Here is an 18,736-nt window from a genome sequence, read left to right on the forward strand (position 1 = left end):
ATATTTATGTATATCTCTCTTTTTAAACCAGGTATTCCCAATCACCAGTCCTTTTTCAGCACATAAATCTACTAGCTCTTCACCATTTCCATTTACAACACTGAGCACCCCATGTACATCAATTATTCCCTCAATTGCCACATTACTCACCTTTGCATTCAAATCACCCATCACTATAACCCAGTCTCGTGCATCAAACTACTAACACACTCACTCAGCTGCTCCCAAAACAGTTGCCTCTCATGATCTTTCTTCTCATGCCCGGGTGCATATGCACCAATAATCACCCATCTCTCTCCATCCACTTTCAGTTTTACCCATGTCAATCTAGAGTTTACTTTCTTACACTCTATCACATACTCCCACCACTCCTGTTTCAGGAGTAGTGCTACTCCTTCCCTTGCTCTTGTCCTCTCACTAACCCCTTACATACAAGCTGGAGACTGAGTGTGAACGAATGTGGCCTTTGCTGTCTTTTCCAAGCACTACCTTGCCCGCACATGGGGGGAGAGGGGTGCCATTTCATGTGTGGCGTGGTGACGGCGGGAATGGATGAAAGTAGCATGTGTATATATGTATATGTCTGTACATGTATCTGTATGTATACGTTGAAATGTATAGGTATGTAAATGTGCTTGTGAGGGTGTATATGTATATACATGTGTATGTGGGTGGGTTGTGCCATTCTTTGTCTGTTTCCTTGCACTACCTTGCTAACACAGTAGACAGTGAAAAAGTACAATAATAGAAAAAAAAAATAATATATCTTTGTCATTCTCTCTATGTCCAAACCATTTCAGCACACTCTCTTCAGCTCCCACAACTACATTCTTTTATTACCGCACATCTCTCTTACCCATTTATTACTTACTCAACAAAACCACTTCACATACTGACCTCATACTTTTCATTTCCATCACATCCACCCTCCTCTACACAGCCTCACATCCATATTGTTGGGACATATATACCTTCAAACATATCCATTTCTGGCATCCCAGATAATGACCTTTCTTTCCAAAAGTCTTTCAATTCTATCAGAACCTTAGCCCCCCTATGACTTTATTACTCTTCCATGGTTCCAATTATTACTAAGTACAATCCCATTTTTCCTTCACTCAAACTCATACCCAACTAACCTGTCCCTCCACCTTACTAAATCTAATACCTTTTCTTTCATCCACATTTTTCCTTAATGGTAGCTGAGGCCCTAATCAAAACCATCTCATTAATGCTATATCATATTTATACTTTAAAAGAATATTCATGCCATACTTTGTCGCTGTCTCCCGCGTTAGCGAGGTAGCGCAAGGAAACACACGAAAAAATGGCCCAACCCACCCACATACACATGTATATACGTATACACTCACATACACACCCACACATATACACACATGTACACAATTCACACTGTCTGCCCCTACTTATTCCCATTGCAGAATGTATGAGAAAAACTCAGAAAACATTGATTTGTATGTAGCATTTATGGATCTCGAGAAGACATATGATAGGATTGATACGAGATGCTTTGTGGAAGGACTTAAGAATTATGGTGTGGAAGGTAAGCCACTAGAAGCAAAGAAGTTTTTATGAAGTGTGTAAGGCATGTGTACGAGTAGGAAGAGAGGAGAGTGACTAGTTACCATGAAGGTCAGTCTAGGGCATGGGTGTGTGGGCATGGGTGTGTGATGTCACACTGGTTGTTTAATTTGTTTATGGATGGGGTGGTTAGGGAGGTAAATACAAGAGTTTTAGAGAGAGGGGCGAGTATGCAGTTTGTTGGGATGGGAGGGTCTGGGAAGTGAGTCAACTGTTGTTCCCAATGATACAAGACTGGCAGATGATTTGAGGGAGAAACTGCAGAAGTTGGTGACTAAGTTTAGAAAAGTGTGTGAAAGGAGAAAGTGTGAGAGTAAATGTGAATAAGAGCAAGGTTACTAGGTTCAGCAGGGTTGTGGGTTGTGTACAAGTAGGAAGAAAGGAGAGTGGTTGTTTAATTTGTTTATGGATGGGGTGGTTACGGAGGTAAATACGAGAGTTTTAGAGAGAGGGGCGAGTATGCAGTTTGTTGGGGATGGGAGGGTCTGGGAAGCGAGTCAGTTGTTGTTCCCCAATGATACAACACTGATAGATGATTCAAGTGAAAAACTGCAGAAGTTAGTAACTGAGTTTAGAAAAGTGTGTGAAAGGAGAAAGTTTGAGAGTAAATGTGAATAAGAGCAAGGTTACTAGGTTCAGTAGGGTTGACGGACAAGTTAGATGGGATGCAAGTTTGGAGAAAAATTGAAGGAAGTGAAGTGTTTTAGATATCTCCCCAGATGATGTGATAATTACATGCAAGTGCACTTGGGAAACTATTGTGTTTCATTTTCATGTGAAGTTCCTGCACATATATACATGTATGTGCAATAAGTCCACAGGAAAATGAAACCAAAAAATTCCCAAATCCACTTTCATGTAATGATCACAGCATTAGGATAGATACAAAAATGAGATATAGAACAGTCAGTTGATATACAAAGAAGAGACGTAAATAAGACACCACTGGTAAGCAAGCATCACCGGATGGTGGCACTCGGGTTGGTGCCAACCTGAATACCACCATCCAGTGACACTTGCTTACCAATGGCGTCATAGCGATGTCTCTTCCTTGTATATCAACTGACTGTTCTATATCTCATTCTTGTATCTCCCCTGATGATACAATCATTACATGAAACTGCACTTGAGAATTTGTTCTGTTTCATTTTCCTGTGGACATTTTGCATATACTAGATCACATGCATTACTGTGACCTCTTGCAACACATGTACATATCTATACTTGCTTGCCTTAATCCATTTCTGGGACCATCCCTCCCCACACGAAACAGCATCACCATCCCCTGCATCAGCAAGGTAGCACCAGGAAACAGACAAAAAAGGTCACATCCGCTCAAACTTAGTTTCGCTGTCGTGTGTAATGCACAGAAACTACAGCTACTTATCCACATCCAGGCCCCACAGACCTTTCCATGGTTTATCCCAGATGTTTCACATGTGTTGGTTCAGTCCATTGACAGCAACTCTACCCCAGTATACCAAACTGTTCTAAGTTACTCTATTCCATACATGCCTTTCACCCTCCTGCAAGTTCAGACTCCTATCGCTCAAAATCTTTTCCACTACATCCTTCTATCTCCAATTTGGTCTCCCACTTCTTGTTCCCTCCATCCTGACACATATACCCTTTAAGTAAATCTTTCCTCACTCATTCGTTCGATGTGTCCAGCCCATTTCAACACACCCTCTTCTACTCTCTCAACCACACTCTTTATATTACCATACATCTCTCTTACCCTTACACTACTTACTCGATCATATCAACTTACACCACATATTGTCCTCAACCATTTCATTTCCACCACATCCACCCTCCATACAACCTGTGCCTCACAACCATATAGTATAGTTGGAACTACAATTCCTTCAAACATACCCATTTTTCTCTCCGAGATAATGTTCTCTCTTTCCACACAATCTTTATCACTCCCAGAACCTTCATCTCCCCCATCCTATGACTCACTTCCACTTCAATGGTTCCATTCACTGCCAAATCCACTCCTAGATATCTAAAACACTTTACTTCCTCCAATTTTGCTCCATTTACAATTGCACCATACATGAATTTCACCAATCTTCAGGCACCCCACCATGATCCAGACATACATTGAAAATCCTGGTGAACGAGTCAACAACAAACTCACCCCTCTTTCTTAAGAAATTCAACTGCAATGCCACTCACTCCAGCTACCTTGCCACATTTCATCTTACACAAGGCTTTCACCACTCATCTCTTATTAGTCCTCTTTTTCAACCCCTGCACCTTTCCCTTGACCTTCAGCCACTTTCTATCATACATTTAATCATTTGCACTATTTACCTGTAAGTACCACCCATATACCTCTCATATCTCTTTCCCCAGCAAGTTCAATTTGTCATCCCTCTAAACTGCTACCCTTTCTAATCTGCCTACTCCCACCTTATGCATGCCACACACATCTCTTGCACATGCCAGCACTACCTCCCATTTCTCACCCACTCCCCTAACTCTCACCTTTTACCATTCTACACTCAATCTATTCTGGTATTTCTTGACACAAGTCAATTTGTACGTAATCCAATAATGCCCTCTTAACATCTTTCTTACTCATACATGAATATTTATGTATTTCCTTCTTTAAACCCGGTATTCATAATCAGCAGTCCTCTTTAGCACACAACTCCACAAGCTATTGATCATTTCCATCTACCTGACTGAATACCCCATACCCCCTATCATACCCGAAAGTGCCACATTACTTCCTTTTGCATTTAAATCACCCATCACAATAACCTGATCTCTCCCATCAAAACTGCTTACACACTCTCTCAGTTGCTTCACAAACATTTCTCTCTCTTCATCTTTCTTCTCATGGCCAGGTGCACAAACACAAATAATCACCCATAAGCCACTTTCATTATTACCCATATCAGTCTAACTTTACACTCTTTCACACATTCCCATAATTCCTCTTCAACAGAAGTGCTACCCTTTCCCTAGCTCTTGCTCTCAGTCCAATTCCAGACTTTTTGCTCCAAGACATTCCCAAACCATTTTTCCCCCTTGCCCTTAAGCTTTATTTTACCTCTGCCATTTCCCATGTTAGCACCAGGAACACACAAAGAAAGGGTCCCATCGGTTCATATCCATTCTCTAGCTGGGCCCCATAGCCCTTTCCATGGTTTCTCTTGGCTACTGCATATGGCCTGGTTCAGTCCACTGATAGTGAGTCGACCCCCATATACCACATCACTCTGATTCACTTGTTGACCCTCATATACCACATCACTCTGATTCACTCTATCCCATGTATGCCTTTCACCCTCCTATATTTTTAGGCCCTAAGCATTCATAATCTTTTTCATTTCATCCTTCCATCTCTAATTTTGTCTCCTCTTTCTCCTTGTTCCCTACACCTCTGACGCATAAATCCTCTTTGTCAACCACTCTTCTTATTCTTTCCATATTTCCAAACCATTTCAGTACACCCTCTTCAGCCCTAACAACCATACTTTTCTTATTACCAAATTTGTCTCATACCCTATCATTAGTTACACCAGCAACCCTCCTTACACCACATATTGTCCCCTTAAATTCTATTTCCAACACATGCACCCTCCTCTGTACATTCTTAATTAGCCCATGCCTCACATCCATGCAATACAAATGGGATTGCTATACCTTCAATATCCATTTCTGTCCTCCCAGATCACAACCTCTCTTTCCATACATTCCTTAATACTCCCAGATCCTCTCTCCACTATGACTCACCCACACTTCCATGGTTCCATTTGCTGACATGTCCACTCTAAGGTATCTAAAATGATTTACCATCTCTATGTTCTCTTCAATCAGACTCACATCCCAACTAAATTGTCACTCTGCACTGCTAAGCCTAATACCTTTCTTTTCATTCACATTTACTCTCAACTTCCTCCTTTCACACACTCTCCGAAACTCGACACCTACTTCTGCAGTTTCTTACTCAAATCTGCCACCAGCACTGTGTCATCATCAAACAACTGACTCACATCCCATTAAAATCAAGAGGAACTCATTCGTATTCCTTGAAGGGATTTCACGCACGGATGAATATCAAAAAAACAAATAATGTTGTAGTCCCATCAACAGAGGCCAGTGTCTATGCATCATCTGATTAATAGCCAGGGCTCGAACTTCAAGTAATTCTATTGAAATGAGACAGACTAACAACAATGAGATTTAGCCCAAATGACACAGCACGTGCAAAGGACTCACTGCATGACTTGCTTGAAGTATAAGAGAGAGACAGCATGATGAAAATCAGGAACCATCAGAATCATGAGATATCGAATTTTCTTGAATGTGAAAAAAACCTTGTCTGAAAAAGAAGAGTATGCATATGGTATACGACAGAAGATATCACAAGTAACCCAAATGCTCAGTTTTAATGAGACTGAAAGTAAGACCAATAAGCTTGATGTGGATCCAGTTACACTCTTAAGGGGACATACTTCCCAAGGCTGTGAGGTAAGTATACTAAAAAGCCATACTATCGAAAGCATTCTGTATTCTAGGCTGCAAAAAAAGTACACTTTTTTTTTTATATTCTTATAATCTGGCATTATCATCTTCTCGACTTGAAATGCCACTTCTAATAAAAACAGGGTTCATCTTCCAAAATTTCTCCTAAATATCAATCATCATGTACCTTCACATGTTCATACGCACTTACCACTCTCTATGTATGTATATAAAATACTAAAATTAAATCCAATTAAAAAATGCGTTAAACTAAAAATACGTTTTGAGTCTTAAAAAATAATCTTTGAGCCTAAACAAAGCAAGCCTTGGCTTGTTAGTTTATAAAGCTAAATCTTCTAAACATCAAGGGAAAATTCTTTACCAAATTTTGATGCTTAGTATTCTTGTAAATCTGTCATATCAGTTTGAAAATTAACATTCCTGTATATATGCTTTACCATTAAGAATATTTTGTTCATGAAACATAAAAGAAACTAATCAAAGTCCTATAAATATTTGGCTTTACAGTACGTTTTCCCATTGGTTCTCATTTTTTCTAACCAAGGTGGAATATCATTAATGATGCCTAGCTCCCCAAGTTCTTTATACAAATGAAAGACAGAAGGAGCATATGCTTCTACTTGTACTTCTGATACTCGGAAACCTTCAAGCGCTGCATTCTGAAACAAAAAAAGCTACAGTTAAATGATGCAGACAGGTGGAGACAGTGAAAGTCATCTCTAGTAACGAGTTCTTTATTTTTTCATCCTGTTCACTGTTTCCTGCATCAGCAAGGTGGTACTAGAATGAGACAAGGAATGTCCTCACTTGCATACATCTACTCTCTAGCTAACATGATTAATGCACCAAAACAATAGCCAAGCCCTACAGGCCTCTGTGGTTTCCCTATGCTTCTTATAATCTCGTTCAATCCACTAATGACACATAATCCCCTTTATACTACAACATTCCAATTCATTCTATCCATGCATGCTTCACTACCTCCAGCACAAAGTATCTTTCACTCCATCCATCCATCTCATCATGAGTTCCACTTCCTTGTTTCATCAACTTCTGGCACAAATACCCTCTCAGGCAGGCTCGCTTTATTCACCAAGTGTCCAAACCATTTCAACATACCCTCTTCAGCTCTCTCAGCATTATTCTTACAACTACACCTCCTACTGTCATTTCTTACTCAATCAGCCCGCAGTATTTCAGAAAAAAACTCTAAACCTTTCAGGTTCCTAATTAGACAAAGCATGGATCAATCTAGCATAGCACATGCACAAAATATGGCAAACACATCAGTTCATCAAGGGGGGACCAAACTGCTGCCAAAACAGTATCGACCAGTCAACTGAACATCATATAAAGTATCTATAAGAGTAGTAATGAATTGCATAAAGGAACATCTCATCAGCAATAAATGCATAAATGAAGGCCAATACACTTTTGTACCTGATGGGAACAAATAAACACCACTACAAACTCACTGTGATGACAATGACACTGAAATGAGTGGAAAAAGAATGGACACTGTATTTGTTGATTTTGCAGAATCACTTGACATGGTATCAAAGGTTACAAAAGAAAAGTGATCAAGGAAGTTCTAACCAACAGAAATATCAAGGTAGGTGCAAAGGGAAATGTCTAACAAAGAATGTGTGCTTTCAGACGTCCTGTAAGGAATGGTATTAGCTTCAATACTCTTTGTAATCACATCAGACAGATAAGAATGTACATGAAAATATAGTCAAGAGCTTTGCTGAGGACACAAGAATGAGTAATGCAGAGGAAAATGGAGAAGACCATTACTCAACTAGCACGATGCATGATGAGAGGAAGAGTGGAGGTTGAGGAAAACACCAACAAAAAACAAGCAAGCAGCACATTAAATAATTTGCACAAACCATATCATCAAGGCAAGATTTTGTCATAGTTACTTGTGGGTAAGTAAGTACTCACAGCTAGAGAATGATGGTGAGTGAATAACGCCTTTTCTATGTCTATTCCTGGTGCTACCTCGCTGACATGGGAAACTGAACAAGTATGCAAGAAGAAGAAGAGCAGGACTAATGAAGGGCCTAGGAAGGAGCGTTCATCCACCTAAGAAGCAAGATACATGATAAGAAGAGTGGAGGTCAAGGGAAACACCAACAGCAAACAAACAAGTTATGCAATAAGTGCTATGCACTAGCCCTGCCAATGTGGCAAAATCTTGTTATAGGTAATTGTGGGCAGAAACACACTCATAGTTGGAGAATGGACATGAGCAAATAAGGCCTTTCATTGTCTGTTTCTGGCAATACCTTGCAGATGTGGGAAACAGCGATTAAGTATGAAAAAACAAAAAGAACAAGACAAACGAAGGAGCCAAATAAGAAGTGCTCTTCCTCCTCAAAGGCTCAAGATTGCAGTCTGATTGTGAGTGGATGTTAACAAGATAATAATGGAGATGGGAAGCTGAACTAAACAGTGGTTTGGGAATGACTTAGGGATAGAGTCAGTGGTTGGTATGAAGATGAGAACTAAGGAAGAGGTAGGACTACTACACAAGGAGGACTTAAGGGATTGTGTGAAAGAGTAAGGAAGTGAGCTCCAGACAGATGTGGAAAACAATGACAGTGAATTACAAGAGATGGATGATCATTAGTACTTATGCACTCTGATATGAGAGGACTGAAGAAAGGCAAGAGTTGTAGGAGCTATGTGAGCAAGTCAATAGTTCTGATACAAGAGATTAAGTAGGAGTGACTTGTGATTTGAATGGTTAAGTGGGTTATGTGACAGTTAAGGTTATAACTGGGGGGAATGGGCCACCTATTGATGTGAAGAAGAATGGTGAACAGAATGTGGAGTCTTGTGCTGAAAAAGAAACTGACTGGGAATACCTTCTTTAAAAAGAAATTTCTATGAAAGAATCTAGGACTTTTCCAAAGGCTCTTGCAGCCTAAGGCTGACCAAATTCCAGAACAGGAAAATGTAGACTCCTCTGAAATCAAAAGTTTTTGACAAGATTTATTCATGGTTGATATATATTCAAATGATGCAGAGATCTTTCTGGGAAAGTTATTTCCGACACACTTTCTTTTATTTACTTTACTTGTGTAAATCTTAACAAGCTGGCTAGTATTTTGTATTACACAGAATGAGCAACTCCATAGAGAAACAGTATATTTGCCAGTAAAATAAAAGTAAATGCTATGATTATTTCATATATACATGGACCTCTTGATGTACACCATTTTTAGAATAATAGGCAAGGTCTAATCATATCTTTTTTCCATCTATGCAGTTTTAAGTTTGAATAATGTCACCATTATTGGGCTGGTAGTGTGGTGGTGGAGCACTGCCACCACCCCGCAAGAAGTACCCATACACTTGGTGTGGATACAGTCTACAGCCATGGAGTGCTAGAGTATTTTATGCTGCAATATACTGTATATTGCACATATTTTGCCCCTTGCATCATTTCACTAAAGCATCCTCTAGGTTTTCTCGGTAAAAGTGGTGCTAAGAAGCATAAAGCCATTACCAGTGGGGTTAAAATGAATGTGTTCCACAGACCTTTCCATGGTTTAACCCAATTTCTAAGAAAGGATATAAGTGTCTGAAGTGGAGGGAACAAGGAGAAGTATTGGACCAAATTGGAGGTGGAAAGATAGAGAAAAAATGAATGAAAAAGATTTTGAGTGATCGGAGCCTGAACATACATGAGGGTGAGAGGCGTGCAAGGAATAGAGTGAACTGGAAGGATGTGGTATAATGGGGTCGATATACCGTCGATGGACTGAACCATGGCATGTGAAACGTCTAGGTTAATCCATGGAAAGGTCCGTGGGGCCTGGATGTGGATAGAGAGCTGTGGTTTCGCTGCATTACATAACAGATAGAGACTGAGTGAGAATGAATGTAGCCTTTATTGTCTGTTTTCCTGGCGCTACCTTGCTGAAGCACGGGGCGGTGATGCTGTTTCCTGTGGGGTGGGGTGGCGCTGGGAATGAATGAAGGCAAGCAATTACGAACATGCACACTTGTATAAGTATGTATATGTGCAAGTATAGGCATTATCCCTGGGGATATGGGAGAAAGAATACTTCTGATGCATTCTTCACGTGTAGTAGAAGGCAACTAATGGGGACGGGAGCAAGAGGCTAGAAACCCTCCCCTCTTTGTATTTCTAACTTTCTAAACGGGGAAACAGAAGAAGGAGTCACGCGGGGGACTGCTCATCCTCCTCGAAGGCTCAGATTGGGGTGTCTAAATGTGTGTGGATGTAACAAAGATGAGAAAAAAGGGGAGATAGGTAGTATATTTGAGGAAAGGAACCTGGATGTTTTGGCTCTGAGAGAAACGAAGCTCAAGGGTAAAGGGGAAGAGTGGTTTGGGAATGTCTTGGGAGTAAAGTCAGGGGTTAGTGAGAGGACAAGAGCAAGGGAAGGAGTAGCACTACTCCTGAAATAGAAGTGGTGGGAGTATGTGATAGATTGTAAGAAAGTAAACTCTAGATTGATATGGGTAAAACTGAAAGTGGATGGAGAGAGATGGGTGATTATTGGTGCATATGCACCTGGGCATTAGAAGAAAGATCATTAGAGGCAAGTGGAGCAGCTGAGTATGTTAGTAGTTTTGATCCACGAAACCGGGTTATAGTGATGGGTGATTTGAATGCAAAGGTGAGTAATGTGACAGTTGAGGGAATAATTGGTGTACATGGGGTGTTCAATGTTGTAAATGGAAACGGTGAAGAGCTAGTAGCTTTATGTGCTGAAAAAGGACTGATGGTTGGGAATACCTGGTTTAAAAAGAGAGATATACATAAGTATATATATGTAAGTAGGAGAGATGACGAGAGAGCGTTACTGGATTACGTGTTAATTGATAGGCACACGAAAGAGAGACTTTTGGATGTTAATGTGCTGAGAGGTGCAACTGGAGGGATGTCTGATCATTATCTTGTGGAGACTAAGGTGAAGATTTGTAGAGGTTTTCAGAAAAGAAAAGAGAACATTGGGGTGAAGAGACTGGTGAGAGTAAGCGAGCTTGGGAGGAGACTTGTGTGAGGATGTATCAGCAGAGACTGAGTACAGAATGGAAAAAGGTGAGAACAAAGGAGGTAAGGGGAGTGGAGGAGGAATGGGATGTGTTTAGGGAAGCATTGATGGCTTGCGCAAAAGATGCTTGTGGCATGAGAAGCGTGGGAGGTGGGCAGATTAGAAAGGGTAGTGAGTGGTGGGATGAAGAAGTAAGATTATTAGTGAAAGAGAAGAGAGAGGCATTTGGATGATTTTTGCAGGGAAATAATGCAAATGAGTGGGAGATGTATAAAAGAAAGAGGCAGGAGGTCAAGAGAAAGGTGTAAGAGGCAAAAAAGAGGGCAAATGAGAGTTGGGGTGAGAGAGTATCATAAAATTTTAGGGAGAATAAAAATATGCTTTGGAAGGAGGTAAATAAAGTGCGTAAGACAAGGGAACAAATGGGAACGTCAGTGAAAGGGGGCAAATGGGGAGGTGATAACAAGTAGTGGTGATGTGAGAAGGAAATGGAGTGAGTATTTTGAAGGTTTGTTAAATGTGTTTGATGATAGAGTGGCAGATATAAGATGTTTTGGTTGAGGTGGTGTGCAAAGTGAGAGGGTTAGAGAGAATGATTTGGTAAACAGAGAAGAGGTAGTAAAAGGTTTCCGGAAGATGAAAGCCAGGAAGGAAGCGGGTTTGGATGGTACTGCATTGGAATTTATTAAAAAAAGGGGGTGACTGTATTGCTGACTGGTTGGTAAGGTTATTCAATGTATGTATGACTCATGGTGAGGTGCTTGCATAGTGCCACTGAACAAAGGCAAAGGGGATAAAAGTGAGTGCTCAAATTACAGAGGTATAAGTTTGTTGAGTATTCGTGGGAAATTATATGGGAGGGTATTGATTGAGGGGGTGAAGGCATGTACATGAGTCATACATACATTAAATAACCTTACCAACCAGTCAACAATACAGTCATCCCCTTTTTTTAATAAATTCCAATGCAATACCATCCAAACCCGCTGTCTTGCCGGCTTTCATCTTCCGCAAAGCTTTTACTACCTCTTCTCCGTTTACCAAATCATCTTCCCTAACCCTCTCACTTTGCACACCACCTTGACCAAAACACTCTATATCTGCCACTCTATCATCAAACACATTCAACAAACCTTCAAAATACTCACTCATCTCCTTCTCACATCACCACTACTTGTTATCACCTCCCCATTAGCCCCCTTCACTGAAGTTCCCATTTGTTCCCTTGTCTTACGCACTTTATTTACCTCCTTCAAAAAAACATCTTTTTATTCTCCCTAAAATTTAATGATACTCTCTCACCCCAACTCTCATTTGCCCTCGTTTGCCTCTTACACCTTTCTCTTGACCTCCTGCCTCTTTCTTTTATACATCTCCCACTCATTTGCATTATTTCCCTGCAAAAATCATCCAAATGCCTCTCTCTTCTCTTTCACTAATAATCTTACTTCTTCATCCCATCACTCACTACCCTTTCTAATCTGCCCACCTCCCACGCTTCTCATGCCACAAGCATCTTTTGCGCAAGCCATCAATGCTTCCCTAAACACATCCCATTCCTCCTCCACTCCCCTTACCTCCTTTGTTCTCACCTTTTTCCATTCTGTACTCAGTCTCTCCTGGTATTTCCTCACACAAGTCTCCTTCCCAAGCTCACTTACTCTCACCACTCTTTTCACCCCGACATTCTCTCTTCCTTTTCTGAAAACCTCTACAAATCTTCACCTTTGCCTACACAAGATAATGATCAGACATCCCTCCAGTTGCACCTCTCAGCACATTAACATCCAAAAGTCTCTCTTTCGCGCGGCTATCAATTAACACGTAATCCAATAATGATCTCTGGCCATCTTTCCTATTTACATACGTATACTTATGTATATCTCTCTTTTTAAACCAGGTATTCCCAATCACCAGTCCTTTTTCAGCACATGAATCTACAAGCTCTTCACCATTTTCATTTACAACACTGAACACCCCATGTGCACCAATTATTCCCTCAACTGCCACATTAGTCACTTTTGCATTCAAATCACCCATCACTATCACCTGGTCTCGTGCATCAAAACTACTAACACATTCACTCAGCTGCTCCCAAAACACTTGCCTCTCATGATCTTTCTTCTCATGCCCAGGTGCATATGCACCAATAATCACCCATCTCTCTCCATCCACTTTCAGTTTTACCCATATCAATCTAGAGTTTATTTTCTTACACTCTATCACATACTCCCACCACTCCTGTTTCAGGAGTAGTGCTACTACTTCCCTTGCTCTTGTCCTCTCACTAACCCCTGACTTTACTCCCAAGACATTCCCAAACCACTCTTCCACTTTACCCTTGAGTTTCGTTCAACTCACAGCCAAAACATCCGGGTTCCTTTCCTCAAACATACTACCTATCTCTCCTTTTTTTGTCATCTTTGTTACATCCACACACATTTAGACACCCCAATCTGAGCCTTCGAGGAGGATGAGCAGTCCCCGCGTGACTCCTTCTTCTGTTTCCCCTTTTAGAAAGTTAAAATACAAGGAGGGATGGGTTTCATTTCAATGTATACATACAGATACATACACTGGCATATACATATATACACATGTATGTATCCATACTTGCTGTTTTCATCCATTCCTGTCGCCAACCCACCACACACGAAATAGCATTCCCCCTTCATACATATTCGCCATATCCCGCATTAGCGAGGTAGTATTAAGAACAGAGAACTGAGCTTTAGAGGGAATATCCTCACTTGGCCCTTTTCTCTGTTCCCTCTTTTGGAAAATAAAAAATGGGAGGGGAGGATATATACCCTAGCCTGAGTCAGGTACCCATTTTATCGTCCAACCCCTAAGGGTGCATGAATCGATGGGTTAACTGTGGACCAACTGCCGCACCAGGATTCAAACCTATGAGCTAGACTCTGGGCCGCCTGTAGCTGTGTCACGGAAAGGAACGCTAACCACCACACCAAGTCTTTTTTCTAAGCTCACTTACTCTTATCGTTCCTCTCCCCGACACTGTTTCCCCTTTTTCGAAAACTTCTACAAATCTTCAACCTCCCTCAACATGATAGTGATCGAACATCCCACTAGCTGCCCCTCTCAGCAAATTTACATCCAAAAGTCTTTCTTTTACACGCCTTTCAATTAATCTGTAATCCACTAATGCCCGCTGACCATCTCTTCTACTTACATATAAATATAACTGTATATCACACTTATCAAACCAAGTATTCCCAATGAACAGTCGTCTTTCAGCACCTCCACAGCTTGTTCACCATTACCATTCTTGATAATGAATACCCCATTTGCCCTAATCATACCCTCCACTGGCACATTACTTATGTTTGCATTTAAATCATCCATCAATAATACCCATAAACTTGCATCAAAACTGCTGGCACACTTACTCAGCTGTTCCCAAAACACTTACCTCAATTAGTATGCAATACAATCATGTCTGCTCACCATCCTTCCCACTCACAAATTTAAAGTTATGTCCCTCTTTTTAAACCAGGTATTCCCAATTGCCAGCCCTTTTACAGCAAAACTCCACAAACTGTTCACCATTCTATTCCACATTATCAAAAACCTTATGCACCCTAATTGCACCCTCAACTGCAACATTACTCAATATTACATTCAAATCATCCATTACTATTAAGCAATTTCTTGCATCAAACTGATGTCGCACTCACTCAATTACTCCCAAAACACTTGCCTCCCATGATCTTTCTACTCACAGCAAGGTGCATAAGCACAAATAATTACCCTCTCTCACAATCCACTTTCATTTCTAACCACGTCAGTCTGAAGCTCACTTCCTTACACTTTTTTACACACTCCCAAAAATCCTGCTTCAGCTGTGGTGCTACCCTTCCTTTTGCTTCTGCCCTCACATCAACCCCTGACTTTACTTCTAAGACATGTCCAAACTATTCTTCCTCTCTACCCTTCAGCTTTGTTTCCCTCACAGCCAGAACGTCCAGACTCCTTTCCATACTAAATTACTTACCAGATGCATCCACTCCATCACACTTTCTCCTCTGTACTTCAGTATTTCAACCATAACCCCACCCACTCCAAGTGCCTTTCCTACCTTCAGCTTCATAATTGCCCTTCTTACTTCCCTTTTTGCTATAGGTCCTTACACTTGTATTCTCTTCCTTCCATCCTCCAGAACCATGCATGTACCAAGTGCTGCCTCCCCTTCTCCTACATTCATCAGTTCTTTTGATCAAAATACTCTTTCCATCATCCTTTCACTTCCTCTTCTTGATTCAGCAACTCCTCTCCCTTACTTCTCACATTAACATTTCCACTCTTACATCCACCTCCTTCCTTCTTACCTTCTTTTAGTATAAATTCTCATCATCCCAAAACTTTTCACTCAACTATTTCCCAAAATCTTCATCTACTCTTTCTTTGCTTTCCTCTACAAGCTTCTTAACATTCCACTTACATATTCTCTATTCTTCCCTCTTCCTTTGCTGAACTTCCACGGGTACATTCCTTTCAAGCAATCTACCAAATGCTTTTTTCTTTTCTTCCACAGCATTTCTAATGTCTTCTGTCCATCATGCATTGCCTTTTTATTCCTATATCTCATAACCTTGTATCCAACTACTAATTCTATAACATTTCAAACACCATTCACAGATGATATATAGTCATGTGTGAATGAGGTATTTAAATTTTCACAAAAATACTATTAAAGGTTGTAGAATTAGTAGGTGTTTACTCTTATACTCCTCCCTGCATTTTTTCTGATCCATCTTCTCACTTACCAACACTTTTACCTCTCCATTCTTCCTTACACCATACCTCAGCTTCTCCCTGATCCTCATACCCACAAGAACTGCAAAATGCTTAGTCTCCAAAGAATCCTTTCACAACTTCAGCATCTAGTATGGTCTTTCTCATTCTTTCATCCACTGCCACATAGTCAATCAGAGCTTTTTGCTCTTCTCTTCCACTATTCCACATCCATGTATATATGTGAATCATCTTGTGCTGGAAAAAGGTGTTTGCAAGGAATAAGCCTCTCTCAGCACAAACATCCATAAGATAACTTCCATTCTCATTTACTTCAAGCACTCCCCATTTACCAACTATCTCACCAATTTCGTCACATCCCACTTTCGCATTCTTATCACCTATTATGACCATTCTTCTCTTTCTCAAAAATGTTTATACCGTCATTCAAATTTATCCAGAAACGCTTCATTAACCCTTACCTCATAGAGTTTTCATACTCACAGGCATTTATACGCATAACCATGCACATGTAATTCCAATCTTTCCTTTCACTCACACCACTCTTAATCCATTCCATCCATCCTCTGTAACCCTCCCACACTCTCGGTAATAACAGAATTGCACATCCTTCTTTCCCTCTTCCCCAATAATTTTCACTCATTCCTTTTAATGCCACTCCTCCTTCATGCCCCCCCATAACGTGTTTTCATCATTTTCATTCTACAAACCCTACCCAAGAATATGGGTTTTCCCAATCCCAGCACATCCAAGGTAAAACTTTTAAACTTCTTCACAACATTCCTCCTTTAACTCTCACCAGTCATCTCATTTACATTCAGCACAGTTTCCAAAGGCAGAGGCTGCAAAATTTTCAAAAAGAATGAAAAAGTCCCAGAGCACCTCAGGTGTTTGTCTGTATTTAAAAGGACTGCCCAGATGGAGTTGGGTAACTTCTCATTTAGTTCCACACCTAAGGGATGTACTGAAAATATCACCACAAGAAGACGGGGTGAGACTTGAATACTCTAAAAAACTAGAGTATCCCTTTAAGGTACTGAAACTTGAAAACTTTCCCCAGTTTTGAGCTTAATCACAGCAACAGCACCTCCTTGGTTATCATACTGCCATATGCACAAATAAATCTGATTCCTATGTATATTCTAAAAAAAAAAATCTCATCAGTAAATGTTAAAAAAAAAATTTCTATCATAAAACATATACTAACCTCTGATTTCAAAGGAACATTAGATATAGCTGCAGTAACTTTCTTTATATGGGGTATCTCCTCATGATTACAGCCCAGTTTCTGGTGAATCACACTGCCTGTGGTGTTCATTCTTGTGTCCTCTCCCCTTAATGGTGCACCCTGAGGAACCTCATCTGCTGCAGATGCCAGCTTGTTTTCATACTGAGGAACCAAAAATGCAGAATGTAAATTTCTACAATATATCTGCCACATTATATCAAATGACTAGCAAAGAATTTTGAATAAAGAATTTAAATTAACTACATTTCATACTTACCTGTAGCTTATGATTTATCAAAAATGTACTATAAATTTAATTATTATAATTAACTTTTTGCAAAGTTAGGAGAAATTATTCAGACATAAGTAGACAGTAAAAAGTTAGATTAAATCTTCAATTGCAACACAAGAATACACACATAAAAAAAAAACTGCTGTGAAATATTTATGCTTGCAGTAAGTACCAAGGTATGTCAATGTATGAATAAAATGCTATAATTAACATCCCTTATTTAGAAAAAAAAAACATAAAAAACTTAGTATTTGTGCATCTGCATAATTCTGCATGCCCCACAATGATCTGAGAGAGAATAGTCCTAATTTCTTCATAATGATCAGAGAGACTAAATCTGCAAGCTCCACCATGATCTGAGAGGGACTAGTTCTAATTGCTTCACAATGACCTGAGACACATAATACATGCTTCAAAATGATGAAAGGTACTAGTACTGCATGCTCCACAATGATTCAAGAAAAAACTAGTTTTGCATGCTCCACAATGATCTGATAAAGAATAATTCTGTATGCTCCACAATTATCAAAAAAGAAACTAGCTCTGACCACTTCACACTAATCTGAGAGAGGCTTCTTCTACATGCTCCATAATGATCTGAGAGAGATTAGTTCTGCATGCTCTACAATTATCTGAGAGAAACAACTTTTGATTCCTTCAAAATGGTCTTGAGAGAAACAAGTTTTGATTCCTTCACAATGATCTGCGAGAAGCTTGTTTTACATGCTCCACAGTGATCTGAGACTGGTACTGTAGACTCCACAATAATCAGAAGGAGACTGATTTCTTCACAATGACCTGAAAGACTAGTTCTGCATATTACACAATATCTGAGAAACTAGGTATGACTGTTTCATGATGATCAAGAGGAACTGGTTCTACATACTCCACAATGATCTGAGAGATTAGTTCTGCAAAAATCACAATGATCTAAGAGAGACTAGTGGTGCATGCTCCAAAGTTATCAGAGAAAGGCTAGTTCTGCATGCTCCAAAATGAACTCACTGACTAGTTCTACCTGCTCTACAATAATTTGAGAGACTAAGGCATGTAAGGCATGTGTATGAGTAGGAGGAGAGGAAAGTGACTGGTTCCCAGTGAAAGTCAATTTGTGGCAGGGGTGCATGATGGTTCCATGGTTGTTTCATTTATTTATGGATGGGGTTGTTAGGGAGGTGAATGCAAGACTTTTAGAGAGAGGGGCATGTATGCAGTCTGTTGTGGATGAGAGGGCTTGGGAAGTGAGTCAGCTGTTGTTCGCTGATGATACAGCACTGGTGGCTGATTTGGGTGAGA

The 18,736-nt window shown here is 40.2% G+C and overlaps 1 protein-coding gene across 2 annotated transcripts in view; it reads right to left on the minus strand.

Annotated features, from left to right (window-relative positions):
• Nucleotides 1–6,116: 6,116 nt before the first annotated feature.
• LOC139765264 (uncharacterized) overlaps nucleotides 6,117–18,736 on the minus strand; it is a 59,546-nt gene continuing 46,926 nt past the window's right edge. Inside the window, exons 5-7 of one of the 2 annotated variants that reach the window (XM_071692617.1) lie at nucleotides 17,128–17,310; nucleotides 8,056–8,196; nucleotides 6,117–6,767 (exon numbers count right to left, since the gene is read on the minus strand). In XM_071692617.1, the coding sequence (XP_071548718.1) occupies nucleotides 6,594–6,767; nucleotides 8,056–8,196; nucleotides 17,128–17,310 (498 nt within the window). In that variant the 3' untranslated portion in view covers nucleotides 6,117–6,593. The remainder of the gene's footprint in view (nucleotides 6,768–8,055; nucleotides 8,197–17,127; nucleotides 17,311–18,736) is intronic. The other variant, XM_071692618.1, reaches the window with a different exon arrangement.

Source organism: Panulirus ornatus, chromosome 53 (assembly GCF_036320965.1).
Source record: "Panulirus ornatus isolate Po-2019 chromosome 53, ASM3632096v1, whole genome shotgun sequence".
Classification (NCBI taxonomy): domain Eukaryota; kingdom Metazoa; phylum Arthropoda; class Malacostraca; order Decapoda; family Palinuridae; genus Panulirus; species Panulirus ornatus.